Consider the following 12,481-nt stretch of genomic DNA (forward strand, 5'->3'; position numbering starts at 1 on the left):
ACAGGCGCATGCCAAGTCGATCAATCTGTGCTCGCTCGATTCGACGAAGAGGATGATGACAACGACGACGACGACGACGACGTCTTCGGTGCTATAAAGACAAGTGTCGCTGAATCTATATCTACAGCGAGCGAATGAACTAGATCGCTCGACGATGACATTGAGGCGTTGCAAAGTACACATCATCGTCACCGATCGATCGCTGCAACAATAATGTTCGCTCGAAGAAGCCAATTGCCAAAGAGCAGCAGTAGCAGTAGCCGCAGCCGTAGCCGCAGCAACAGCAATAGTAACGCCGCCGCGGCCGCTTCATCGCCGTCGCACGGTAGCTGCACGCCCTGGTCGGTACGCGCCGAATTCACCATACATCGCGAGGACGACGACAAGCCCGTGACGGGAGTGACCAAGAACGCCAAGATCGAGCCTTGCAGCGAGGCTACGGGTGTCAGGATGACCTACAGCTTCGTGCCCGATTGCGTGGCCGAAAGGTCACCGCCGTCGCCGCCGTTCCTCCAAGATTCCTTGTCGGACAATTGCAATTTTCAGAGAGGAAATATGTTGTTTACCTCGACGCCGCCGACAAGGAAGTCCGCCATTCCCGTGAGGACGAACAGTAGCCTGTTCTCGAGTAGGAGGTCTGGTGGATGCTACACGCACATGATGCAACACGAGCAGACGTTGCAGCTGGCGACCGACGACGAAAAATCCGGCAGTTTGTATCGATGCGGAAATCCTCGATTCACGGACATGAACGACAAACGTTGCACCAGTACCTACAGTATTGTCCTAGCACCTACGGCAACGACGAGTCCCAACGGCGGCGTCGGGGGACCCTGCAAAGCTGTGCCAACGAGCAGAATTCCCTATCCGAGACCTTGGAGCACGTACAAACAAGCGGTGGCGAAGCCGTGCTGCAAGTTCAACGCGGTGCCCGACGTGTGCGCCGATTGCGCCGAAGCTGCGGCCGGCAACAAGCCGTTCGCCGCGCACTTTTGCACCAAATTAAAAGAGAAAACACCTTCTCCCACGACGATGACGACGACGGCGACGGCAACGAGGACGACGTGCCAGCCTGCGGCGGAGGCGAGCAGCAACAAAGCCGATGCTGTTACACAAACGACCGATATCGAAGCGAAAAATTCACCGGTAATGGCGAGAAGAAAGATTCGGAGAAGAAGGTCCGGCAGTGTGTCTGGTTCTGGCAAAGAGGAGCTACAGAAAAAAGCCGTAAGAATTTTTTTTGAACATTATTCGTTTATTTTTTCCTGAAAATGTAATCGACGATGCGTTGCAGTTTGGAAAGCACACGAGAAAGCCAGCGAGAAGTCCTACACCCGGACCGGAAGCAGCCTCGAACAAATCCGACTCGTCCAGTACCGCCACGACGGATACGACGAAATCCAAAGACGACAATAGCGAGAAGAGAAAGCGCACGGTGCACATCGACGTTTATTGCACCGGCACCGAAGATGACGACGACGACGACGATTCGACGTCCGACAGCGAGTCCGACGACACCAGCCAAATTTCACCCACCGTCTTTGAGAATCCCGACGTGAGAATAGTCCACAGGACGGTGACGGACGACTCCTTACTGCCGCGCGGTTTCCAAGACGAGAATGCATTCCTGAAGCGCGCCACCGAGCGCCGATGCGAGAGCTTCAAGCACGCGCCCCTGCGCATGCCCTCGCTCGCCAGCTCCAAGGGCTACGAGAGCAGCGACGATCTGCTCAGCTCTCTCTATCCGTCGCAGTTCAGCTCTTACAGCCGGATACGCGACTTCGAGTCGTCGATCGGCTTGTCCGCGGCCTCCTCGAGCGTGCGCATAGCCGAGGAAACGGCCTCGATGACCTCCTGGAAGGACACGACGATCTCGGACATGGAGTCGCTGCTGGGCAGCAAGGCCAGCATCACTCAGTGCGACAGTTTCGAGTACGACGACTCACTGGATCGCGAGCGAATCCGACGACTCGATCAGATACTCTGGGCTAGGAAAGCTTTGGCTAATAATCGACTGAGTAATCAGAGGATCAAGGAATGCACGGGAAAAAATTCGACGACCGAGTGGTCTTCTGAAACGAGCGACGACGATGACGACGACGACGACGACGATGCATCCGATTCTGAAGTTGGCTGGAGTTTTGTCTCGAGCGAGGACAATTCCAGCGTGGTACACGGCAAACTGATGATACAAGAATTACCTGGAGTTACTGGCATCGTAACGACGACGTCCGAAAATCCAGAACCCTATATCGAGAGCATAAAAGAAACTAAAATGGCTGCACTGAAGGACAGGATTGGCCCGTTCGGTTCGACGAGTCCTTCGCCACCTCCATCGAAATTGCAATCGAGAGTCACGTCGCCGTTCACCACACCGCAGGGTGAAAAGACCGATCACATAATCAAAGCCTCGGTTTTCGGCCGAGTTATCAATACCTTGAGAAAGCCCGGACATCACGTAGGCCCCGCAAAAAATCCCGTCTGCTCATGCGAGCACTGTCGACGATACTTCGAGGAGTCGTCCAGAAAAAGGTCGCGCTCCCTCGACATACTCGACTCTCGAAGGTGCTCGAGAACGTCGAGCTAAAGATACGCCAACTTAAAAATTGTCATCTTTCGAGAATGTGCCGGAGGGGATATATGTGCGTGTGATGCGGTGTTGTGAAAGTGTACAAAAAAAAATTCCGAGCTCGAAACTCGCCGTAAGCTTAGAAATACCGACACCGAATGATGTTTATAAATAATTTCTGTATAACAAAATAATTGAAATTTATCGACGCAAGTTCACTTGCACACTTCGAGAAAATGTATGTATTTTTCTTGATGTTTAATAATAATATGTGAGTGGCATTTTTAATACTTGGATATTAACAATTTTAAAAACTGGGAATTTGGTCAGCTGAAAGAAATAATGTGTAGACGTATTCATTAAAATAATACTACAATACGAATATTTTTGGATATTATAAATATTTTAATAATAATAAAATTTCAGCGCTTGAAATATTAAGTTATTTTCTATCCTATTCAACTATTTCTATGCAATACGATTGACATCATATCTCTTGACAATTTCTTTGATTAAACAATTGATAAATGCTAAATTTGTTAATATTATCTTGAAAAACTACAGGCCCAAGAAAGTTTGACCGAATCAAGCCGGAAGCTGGACCTACTGAGGCTATCATTGGAGAGGCGCAGACAGGAGCTGCCACCGGATAATGAATTTGCAATTCAATTAAAGGGAGAATTGCAAAAAGTTCAATCATCCAGTCCGGCTACCGTCACCTACACATCTTATAAAAATGATAATCCATTTAAAGGAGAAATTCAAGATAGATCAGTAGTACCCGCACCGATTTCGAGAACTGCTTGTGTTACTGGGCAGTTAGAGGTATGATTCTAGTTTCATTTGATGTTTTAAATATAGTAATGGATTAAAATATTAACATGACCATACGAATCGCAGGTCAGACTAATGGGATGTCAAGATTTAGCGGAAGAAGTTCCTGGGCGTACGAAGCGCGATCATTCAGCGAGTCCAGACATACGAAGTTTAGTCAAAAAAGGCGTTACCGGCCGTAGCTCAAGTAAATCTTACAGTGTCAAAGATGAAACGAGTAGTAAGTTTGTTTCTCAACATGCTCATTTAGACTCTTTAAGAGGTTCAAAGCAAAGAGTAGCGAAAATTAATGTAACTGCTCCGGTGTTAATGACTAGGAAGTATTTGCGTTAATTAAAATTCCTTTGCTCGGTGAACCATTTGACACTCACCTCATAATGATACGTTAACGAACATTCGTTATTTTTCTGTGCTTTAAGTAACCATTTGTTTCACTTTGCAGACGATATTATGGCAAAAATCAAGCTCGACAACGTACTGGTTGGGCAAACAAATTGGCGTCCGTGCTCTCAGCAAGCTTGGGATCAGAGATTCCGAATCGATCTAGATAAATCGCGTGAGCTCGAGATCAGCATTTATTGGAAAGATTGGCGCTCGTTATGCGCTGTAAAATTTTTGCGTCTCGAGGAGTTCATCGACGACGTTCGACACGGAATGGCGCTACAACTCGAACCTCAGGGTTTGCTGTTCGCTGAAATCAAGTTCCTCAATCCAATGATATCGCGCAGACCGAGACTGCAGAGACAGAGAAAGATTTTCAAGCAACAGGTGAAGAATTTCCCCAGAGCCAATCAAATGAACATCAACGTCGCTACATGGGGTAGATTGTTAAAGCGATCGGCGCCGTCGTTGAATCACAGTAACAATCATCATCACAATAATAACAACAACAACAGGAATTCCGAAAGCCCACCGTCGAGTAAATCATTGAGTAAGCCATTTTTACTTTAACTGTAGCTGCCTATTTTTGAGGTAATTCCCGGAGGCTTATGTGAATCATTTTTATCAGGTGTGCAACCAACGCAACTAAATTTCGATACGTCAATCGAAGATAAAAATGAAACACTCGGTGAAGTGCCCAATCCCGACAAGAGTGGCTTGGGTGGCGCGAGACCACTTGGCGTTTCAGTCACACCAAGTGGTAGTCACGGTAGTTTGCATCTTCACACGTCAACGAGTTCGCCACTACCTCATCCACCAGACCATCCACCACCACCTCCACCGGTGGCAAAGAAGCCATCCGTACCAGCTCCCCCACCACCAACGGCCAAAATCCTCGATGATAACGCACGAAATGTAAGTGACGATTTTGGTGATTGATCATAGTAGAAGTGCTTAGGGCTAGAATAAGAAATTTTGAAAAAAAAAACGTTCACAGTATACCTTAGGCTGAATTACACAATCTGCACTTGTCAGTATTTATGCACATTAAAAATTGAGCAAAACCACTTTATAAAATAGTACAAATAATTGTTATTTATTCAAGAGGAATCAAATAATAACGGTAATGGGAACTTTAAATTAAAAGTAACAATATTTGGAACATAAAATAATAATAATCTGGCTTAAAACGAAAAAAAAAAATTAATTTAACAGTGGATATTAAGTAAAATGGTGCTTCAAGTACAAGTAAATGAATAGCTAATAAAATATTTAATTAACAGACTCGGGTAGATTTGTGACTACTTTTCTATGATTAATTTTAACGAAACATCAACGAGATCAAATACCATAGATAAAAAATTTTCGGGAAAGATAGAAATGCCTCAAACATCGCGATTATATCAAATCGAACAGTAAAAGAAAAGTGAGAATCAATGCTACCTCTACGGAATTACAGAACTACTACCGCGATTTCGACTTCCGTCCGAGAGAAGACAGAGGTGCAATTTTGAGAGCCATTGCTACGGAGCCACCGGCCGCGGTGTACGCTCCCGTCGCGCGGCCATCGTGTTACGCGTCTCACCCACAACGCACACCTTCACCACAGCCAGTTGTCGAGTTTCCCGACGACGAGACTGATTTCGCGCACGACGAGGTATCCTCGATTGGCACTAAGATGTGGCACAGCATGGCTTTTGAAGTTTTTTGCTCTTGTTTTTTTTCTTTCGTTCATTCAAGAGATGTTCGTTGTTGAAAATCTCTCGATCATAAATCTAAATTCGTTGATTTGTAGCTGTTGTTAGGGTGTGGATTTTTTCTTGCTTTCGTAATGTATAAAATAATGATGCTTCAGGTGTGCTTGTTTTGTATTTAATAGTTCTTCCACTAACAGATAAACTCACTAAATCTCTTTGCTGGTATCTCTTTATTATCTAATTAAAATGAGAAGATCTAATTAATAACGACATAAGACTTTTGAAAACTCGAATAATAATATTTTTTTTAAAACTTGCCGTAATAGAGTTTCATTCTAAAAAGTGTGTACGTACAACTTACAGTTTCTTAGTTTATCGAAAGATTTTGTTAGAGCTCAGTGTTTTTAGTTATTCATTAAACGCTGAATTAAGCATAGTCCAATTGATTTAAAGTTAAATCAATGCTTCTATAATATACATTTATTTTATCACACAAAAAAAATATGATCTTGTATCAAATATTTTCTTGATTACTATCTCTTTGTCATTTCTCCAACTGTTTGATGTAAACATAAAACTCGTACATGAAAAAATATTGAACGTGTTTGTTATTAACAATTATTTATCATTGAGATCGTAATTTAACAAATAAAATGTGTTTGTCTATCTCGTCAAAAGTTAGAAAAATGTTTTGATTATCTTCTTTCGCAACAGATCGCTTATGAATTGCCAGCGCCATCGAGACCGCTGCCGTTCAGAGACAGCGCGTACGAATCTCGTCGCCAATCCCAGTTCAATACGGGCATGGGCTTGGAAAATTTCAGACTCTTGTCTGTTCTGGGCCGCGGGCATTTCGGTAAAGTGATACTTTCACAGTATCGCAACACGGGCGAGTACTTCGCCATCAAGGCGCTGAAGAAGGGAGACATCATCGCCCGAGATGAAGTGGAGTCGTTGCTCTCAGAGAAGAGAATATTCGAGGTAGCCAATGCTACGAGGCATCCATTTTTGGTCAATTTGTTCGCCTGCTTCCAGACCGACGTAAGTTTTAAGAGATTAATTTCCCATTATTTCGTACACAGCAAACAATGAAATAAATTTTTAACAACTCGCTTATTTGCAGGCGCATGTTTGTTTTGTGATGGAATACGCTGGCGGTGGTGATCTCATGATGCACATTCACGCTGACGTATTCGGCGAGCCTCGAGCTGTATTTTATTCGGCCTGCGTTGTCTTGGGGTTGCAATACCTCCACGAAAGTCGCATCATATACAGGTAAATTATATAAAATAAATTTGTAAATCATTTTGCATCAAAAACTTGAATAATTTACTATTTTTTTATTATTTTACAGAGATTTGAAATTAGATAATTTACTCCTGGACACCGAAGGTTACGTGAAAATTGCTGATTTCGGTTTGTGCAAAGAGGGAATGGGCTTCGGTGATCGCACAGGTACATTCTGTGGAACACCCGAGTTCCTCGCTCCTGAGGTACTTACTGAGACTTCATACTCGCGGGCTGTTGATTGGTGGGGTCTTGGAGTGCTTATTTTCGAGATGCTTGTTGGAGAGGTGAGTATGCTGTTAACTTTCTGACTTTCTTTTTGTTTTCTTTCTAAAATATTGTATTGTTTAGTCTCCGTTTCCGGGTGATGATGAAGAAGAAGTCTTCGACTCCATCGTTAATGATGAGGTTCGCTATCCTCGATTCCTGTCACTTGAAGCTATTGCTATCATGAGAAGAGTAAGTAAACATGAAAAAAGCTGTTGCGTGTTACTTTTCTCGAGGACAGCATCTATAATGTAATATGGATAATTTGTGATTTACAGCTGCTAAGAAAAAATCCTGAAAGACGTTTGGGTAGCAGTGAACGCGATGCCGAAGATGTTAAAAAACAATCTTTCTTCCGGCACATAGCATGGGACGATTTGCTTCTAAGACGAGTGAAACCTCCTTTCCTTCCTGTTATTGTAAGTATTTGCGTTACTTTTTCTTACGTTTTACTTTTTTTTAACATAAAAATTTGGAATTGTTCGTAATTCTGTGATTAGTTAAAAAGAATAATTGATGATATTGTCATCTTAACAGGCTAAAAAACGTCGATGTTCTGGCAAAATCGTAAGAAAAGATTTTATCGGAATTAAAATCATGCATATTACACGATCGTTCTTTAAAAAACTTACCTAATAATTCATTAAATTTTACATAATGATTGATTAACATCTACAAATATCGTTTATTTCTAAAAAAATTTCTTGAAAAAAAGTATAAATAATAAATCCTCCTAAAAACTTTCATAATCATTACAGATAACGAACATTCACTAAAATAAATTTCCATTGTTAAGAGTCAAATTTAACAGTAATTTTAATTTTTCAGAACTCTGCCGAAGACGTTAGTAACTTTGATGAAGAATTTACTTCTGAGAAACCTCATTTAACTCCACCGAAAGATCCTCGACCGTTGAGCGAAGCTGAGCAAGCCTTGTTCAAAGATTTTACTTATATGGCAGACTGGTGCTAACCCCGAGCTAGAAGGAACGAACTACTAGACGTTCCTGCGAACTATTAGACGTTCCGACAAAGTTCCAACGTAAATGAAATCAATCGTGAGCTTCGATATCAAGCGCAGCTAATTTTCTATCAAAATGTAATTATTACACATTACACGCATGTTTCAAACATTGTCAGTGTAACTGGACGACAAAGTCCATACTAAAAGTTTGTTCATAGAGTATCTGTATAGTTTTTATATATTTTTTTTTATTTTATGTTACAATTTAATAATTTTTACTATCAATTTGTGTCCCGCACACTCACAATTCAACGTGTTTTTAATTAAACGAAGTGATAATAGCTCAGGAAAAAGGTTTAAAATTAATTTCATAAGCTCATTGACGAGAATCCGCTGAAACTCCTGATTTTAAAATTTAAACAATGGTATAAATACATTGTCATGAAAAAAGTGTTAAACGTTAACATAAAACATGTAAGTCGTCTAATTTTTGTCAGAATCAAACCTTTTACTTTTCATGTATAAATAAGTTGATTTGTATATTTATGTAGATTTGGTCGGAAGAATATACAGTAAATATTACTGAATGATCAAGTCAGTTCATTCGAATTTTCTTTAACTAAATGTTGAAAGTTTAAAATGAATTTGAATCTTGAAAAAGAATTTTATCCTGGAAAGAAACCTGAAAATACTAATATATTTATGAAAGAACAAAGTGTTATTTTTTATGCTAAAAATTTTTACGTATAAAACTAATAACAAAATAATTTTTGCAATAAAAAAATGGATTAGAAAATTGTATAGAATCATTTGATAATTAAAAGCAGAACATCAAAGGATTTTTTACATAGAACTGTACGTAACTGATAAATAGTGCACTCGTGCTCTTGTGATAATTGTTTAAACAAGAAGTCGAGTTAAAAAAATAGTGTAGAGCTCTTGTTGTGAGGAAAATGTAATTTTATCAATATTTTATTATTATTATAATTATTATCATTATTATTAATATTATTAATATTATCGAAATTATCATTATTAATCCTATTATGATTATTATCATCAATATCATAACTCTTATCTCTATTATAATTCGCTTCAACACTAACAACGTTTCGCGTAAGGTTTTAACAAAGTTCACAATTTCAGATTCAATATTAAATATTTTAGCTTACGTATTGTGAACGAAATTGTAATTATACATTTATTTTTTACTATAGAAATGTAAATATATGTAAAATAGTTGTAAGAGAAACGGTTTTCAAAGAAAAAAAAAAGATTACCAAGCATATCATGAGCTAATTAATGAAAAATAAAAAAAATATAATATAAATTTAATTGGGAAATCATTGAAACTTCAAAATGCTATTCTATAAAACTAATTAGTTTAAATTACTCATGTACGATTGAAGTAAGGATGATTTACGGAAACACCGTAAATATTTGTGATAGTTTCGAGCTAATTTTGAAACTTAGATTGCCTTATACGTGTATTGGATCATTTATGTGATTTGATACATATTTACACTTTTTATGAACCTATCTGTCATATAATAAAATTCATCTTATATTTAATTATGAATTACAAAATAAATCAAATGAAACGTTTATACGTGAAATTAAAGTCTTTTAGAATATACTAACACCGTTACTTTCTACTATATTTGCTTTACTTCATAAGCGCTAATTCGTAAATTCGGGTAAGATGAATGAAAAGGTTTGAATTTATGAATGGAGAATGCATTTTAGCGGTTATTGTTGATTTACAACAAATATTGTGCCTGCAAAATAAATATTTTAAAACTATTAGTCTAAAAATAATTTGTGAAATTTGTGAGCTTTCCGAGAACTGAATACGAATTCTCGAAACTTTTCATGACTGCCTAAGATTTTATACTTGCCATTTCTTTTTCAATTGCGAAATTAGTTTTTTACTTCGAATTGTTTAACAAGTCTGCAATAAATTCAATATAAAAACTGAAAATGTTATTCTAACTAATCAACCTTAAAAATATGATTAACTAATGTATATAAATCAATTATTGCGTCATTTTGTAGATAGTACCGTGTTTTTTTAAATATTGAAAAATAATTTTCGATTTCATACATTTTTTTGTTCATATCAATAAAATTGATTTTACTCTGTATTAGTTAAGATATTAAAAATGATATTTTTCATTAACAAGGTATTTGTTAAATGTTTATAAATTGTATTCTTGATGAATATTATATGTGCCTCAAACTCGCAATAAATATGTTATATACACAAATGAAACTTTTATTGTGATTCAATGTTTTTTTTCTTTAAAGAATTACATTTTTGTATTTGTATAGACAAACGGCAGCTTACAACTATTAATTGTAATAAATAATAAAAAAGTAATTATTTGTGCTGGATCTTTAACTCATATATTCAATAAAAAATCTCAAACAATAAAGAGCAATAAACTTGTATTTTATAATGTTCAGATATAATATATTTCTTATCACTGAGGAGCCTTATTTTTTATATATATATATATACAACACTGTCTGCTATCAAATATTTCCTTAATTAAAATAATTTGAATGAACCAGAATCTGACTCTTTAGAATGTACATTCACTTTTATGAATAATATAATGTTTAAGTAAACATTAACACTTACAATTATGTTATCGACTTATATTATTTGTACTTTCATTGGTTTTAGGTTCAACGTTTTCAGTGCTTCCGTCTATATTTATTTCAATTACTTCCGATTCATTTAAATTATCAAGTCTTATTCGTTTGTAGGATCCGCCTTCATGATTAAATCTATTGTCATATGCAGTCTCAGAATCACACTGATCATTTTGTAAACTCAATGCTCTTTTGTACAAATTAGAAGTATTTCTTTCTATTTCTTTTACTTGTTTATGTTTTTGTATCTTTTTATCATTGAGTATTTTGGACTGTTCCAAATCCATGGGTTTCACTAATCCTGAATTTATGCTGTAATACGAAGACTCCACCATACCAGCTTTGAAAGCAAACGTGATTCTAAAACACAAGTGTCAATTGTATTGAAAGGTAAAAATATGAAACACTTATATATTTTTCTTACTTATCAGTTTTTAATTCTCGTTGAATATTACTTATCAGATCTAACGATAAATAACTGCAGGCTGGCCAAGGTATAAATATACCTGGTTCTTCATTCTTTTTTCTTTTTGCTTCCAAATAAAAAATTTCAAGCTCCTTGCAATAATTGTAATGAACATCCCAATAACACTTAACTAAAATAAAAAAGTTAAGAGATGTTAATTCGGCTTTTCATTGTTTATCAAACACTTCAAAATTTATTAAAAGTTACATCACCTTCACATAGTTCCATGTAAACATAAAATGCTAGCTGTAACTTTTCCTGATCGTTGCATCCTAGCTGGCTCATATTGTAGTACTTTACATAAATAAAATTATATGAAGGCAATGCCACGTTATGAAGATCATGAGGAAAATGAAATTAATTCTAATCTCTCTACTTACAGCTGGATGACAAATATCCCACATCTTGAATGTTCTTCGTTTTTGTAACAAACTAGAGAAACTATATTTTCAAAACAAAAAAAATATGCAGAGTAGAGGTTATGTTATGAGTCAAGTGGTGGTCAGTAGTCAGTATAGAGTGCAGCATGCAATTTATATTGTAATGTAGCCGAGAATTCAGGTCGTGTTACTTATCTATAGCCTATACTGTTCACTATAGTGACAAAAAAATTTTCGCGAAGGCGCAAATTTTCAACTCTCCACTGATGACAAAGAAAGCAACAAACTTTTTAAATTCGTAAAGCTAGGGTAAACCTGCTAAAACATCATCACCCTGTATTATCAAACAACCGGAAACTATTACTCAAATAAATAGTAATAAGAGTACAATTTTGAGGCAATGACATTTTTTGCACTTCTCAAAATTAAATATTATATTTTCAAGGAAAAATTTATGGTTGAACTTATTAATTTTTATGCAATTTTTTATACGATTTATGACTCTTTCCGTGGTTGAATATACTGAGAGCTACTCGGTAAAATAGCTCATCCAATTTCTGATCACTTTTAATAAACGTTAATAAGACTTTCAAAAATATAATTCGCAATTCAATTTTTAAAAACGAAATACATTTATCAAGATGTGTACGTCTACTCAAAATGCTTTCAGAGCCCGAATATAAAAATACAATCCAGTTCTAAGTTCAAGTTATTGATATGGTAATATTAGCAGTTTGCATTTTTTAGTTAAAATAATTTTTTTAGAAATGATATTAGCTTGTTAGACAATTTTTTTAACGCAATACGTAACTTGATCTACGGGGCGTTAAAAAAATCGTAGAGAGCTCTATTTTTTTTAAATTACTCGTTGAAAAGAGTACTTTGTGTTGGTGTATGTTAGATTTCAATTAAAAAAATTACTCTGGTACTGGTTCACGTTCAAACAATCAATTTTTTTCAGTAATTTTTAGTGTTGCGC

The 12,481-nt window shown here is 37.1% G+C and overlaps 3 protein-coding genes across 7 annotated transcripts in view; 2 read left to right on the forward strand and 1 right to left on the reverse strand.

Moving 5' to 3' along the window:
- The window catches only part of LOC106649668 (serine/threonine-protein kinase N), a 34,072-nt gene extending 25,476 nt beyond the window's left edge, over nucleotides 1–8,596 (forward strand). For 4 of the 5 annotated variants that reach the window (XM_023457601.1, XM_014367204.2, XM_023457600.1 and 1 more), the window contains exons 6-16: nucleotides 3,134–3,394; nucleotides 3,470–3,623; nucleotides 3,846–4,334; nucleotides 4,413–4,699; nucleotides 5,244–5,441; nucleotides 6,196–6,522; nucleotides 6,605–6,756; nucleotides 6,836–7,055; nucleotides 7,120–7,227; nucleotides 7,314–7,454; nucleotides 7,864–8,596. In XM_023457601.1, the coding sequence (XP_023313369.1) occupies nucleotides 3,134–3,394; nucleotides 3,470–3,623; nucleotides 3,846–4,334; nucleotides 4,413–4,699; nucleotides 5,244–5,441; nucleotides 6,196–6,522; nucleotides 6,605–6,756; nucleotides 6,836–7,055; nucleotides 7,120–7,227; nucleotides 7,314–7,454; nucleotides 7,864–8,007 (2,481 nt within the window). In that variant the 3' untranslated portion in view covers nucleotides 8,008–8,596. The remainder of the gene's footprint in view (nucleotides 1–3,133; nucleotides 3,395–3,469; nucleotides 3,624–3,845; nucleotides 4,335–4,412; nucleotides 4,700–5,243; nucleotides 5,442–6,195; nucleotides 6,523–6,604; nucleotides 6,757–6,835; nucleotides 7,056–7,119; nucleotides 7,228–7,313; nucleotides 7,455–7,863) is intronic. The other variant, XM_023457602.1, reaches the window with a different exon arrangement.
- LOC106649670 lies at nucleotides 90–3,125 on the forward strand. The gene is made up of 2 exons (XM_014367206.2): nucleotides 90–1,227; nucleotides 1,295–3,125. Exons 1-2 carry the CDS (start codon nucleotides 214–216, stop codon nucleotides 2,585–2,587), a joined length of 2,307 nt encoding a protein of 768 aa, XP_014222692.1. The 5' UTR covers nucleotides 90–213; the 3' UTR covers nucleotides 2,588–3,125.
- A 1,654-nt stretch (nucleotides 8,597–10,250) lies between the features above and the next one.
- On the reverse strand, nucleotides 10,251–11,811 carry LOC106649601 (tRNA-splicing endonuclease subunit Sen15-like). The gene is made up of 4 exons (XM_014367070.2): nucleotides 11,503–11,811; nucleotides 11,335–11,416; nucleotides 11,081–11,252; nucleotides 10,251–11,016 (listed from the first exon to the last, which is right to left on the reverse strand). Exons 1-4 carry the CDS (start codon nucleotides 11,524–11,526, stop codon nucleotides 10,650–10,652), a joined length of 645 nt encoding a protein of 214 aa, XP_014222556.1. The 5' UTR covers nucleotides 11,527–11,811; the 3' UTR covers nucleotides 10,251–10,649.
- Between the last annotated feature and the right edge of the window lie 670 nt (nucleotides 11,812–12,481).

Source organism: Trichogramma pretiosum, unplaced genomic scaffold, assembly GCF_000599845.2.
Source record: "Trichogramma pretiosum strain Unisexual culture from Peru unplaced genomic scaffold, Tpre_2.0 scaffold43, whole genome shotgun sequence".
NCBI classification, from domain to species: domain Eukaryota; kingdom Metazoa; phylum Arthropoda; class Insecta; order Hymenoptera; family Trichogrammatidae; genus Trichogramma; species Trichogramma pretiosum.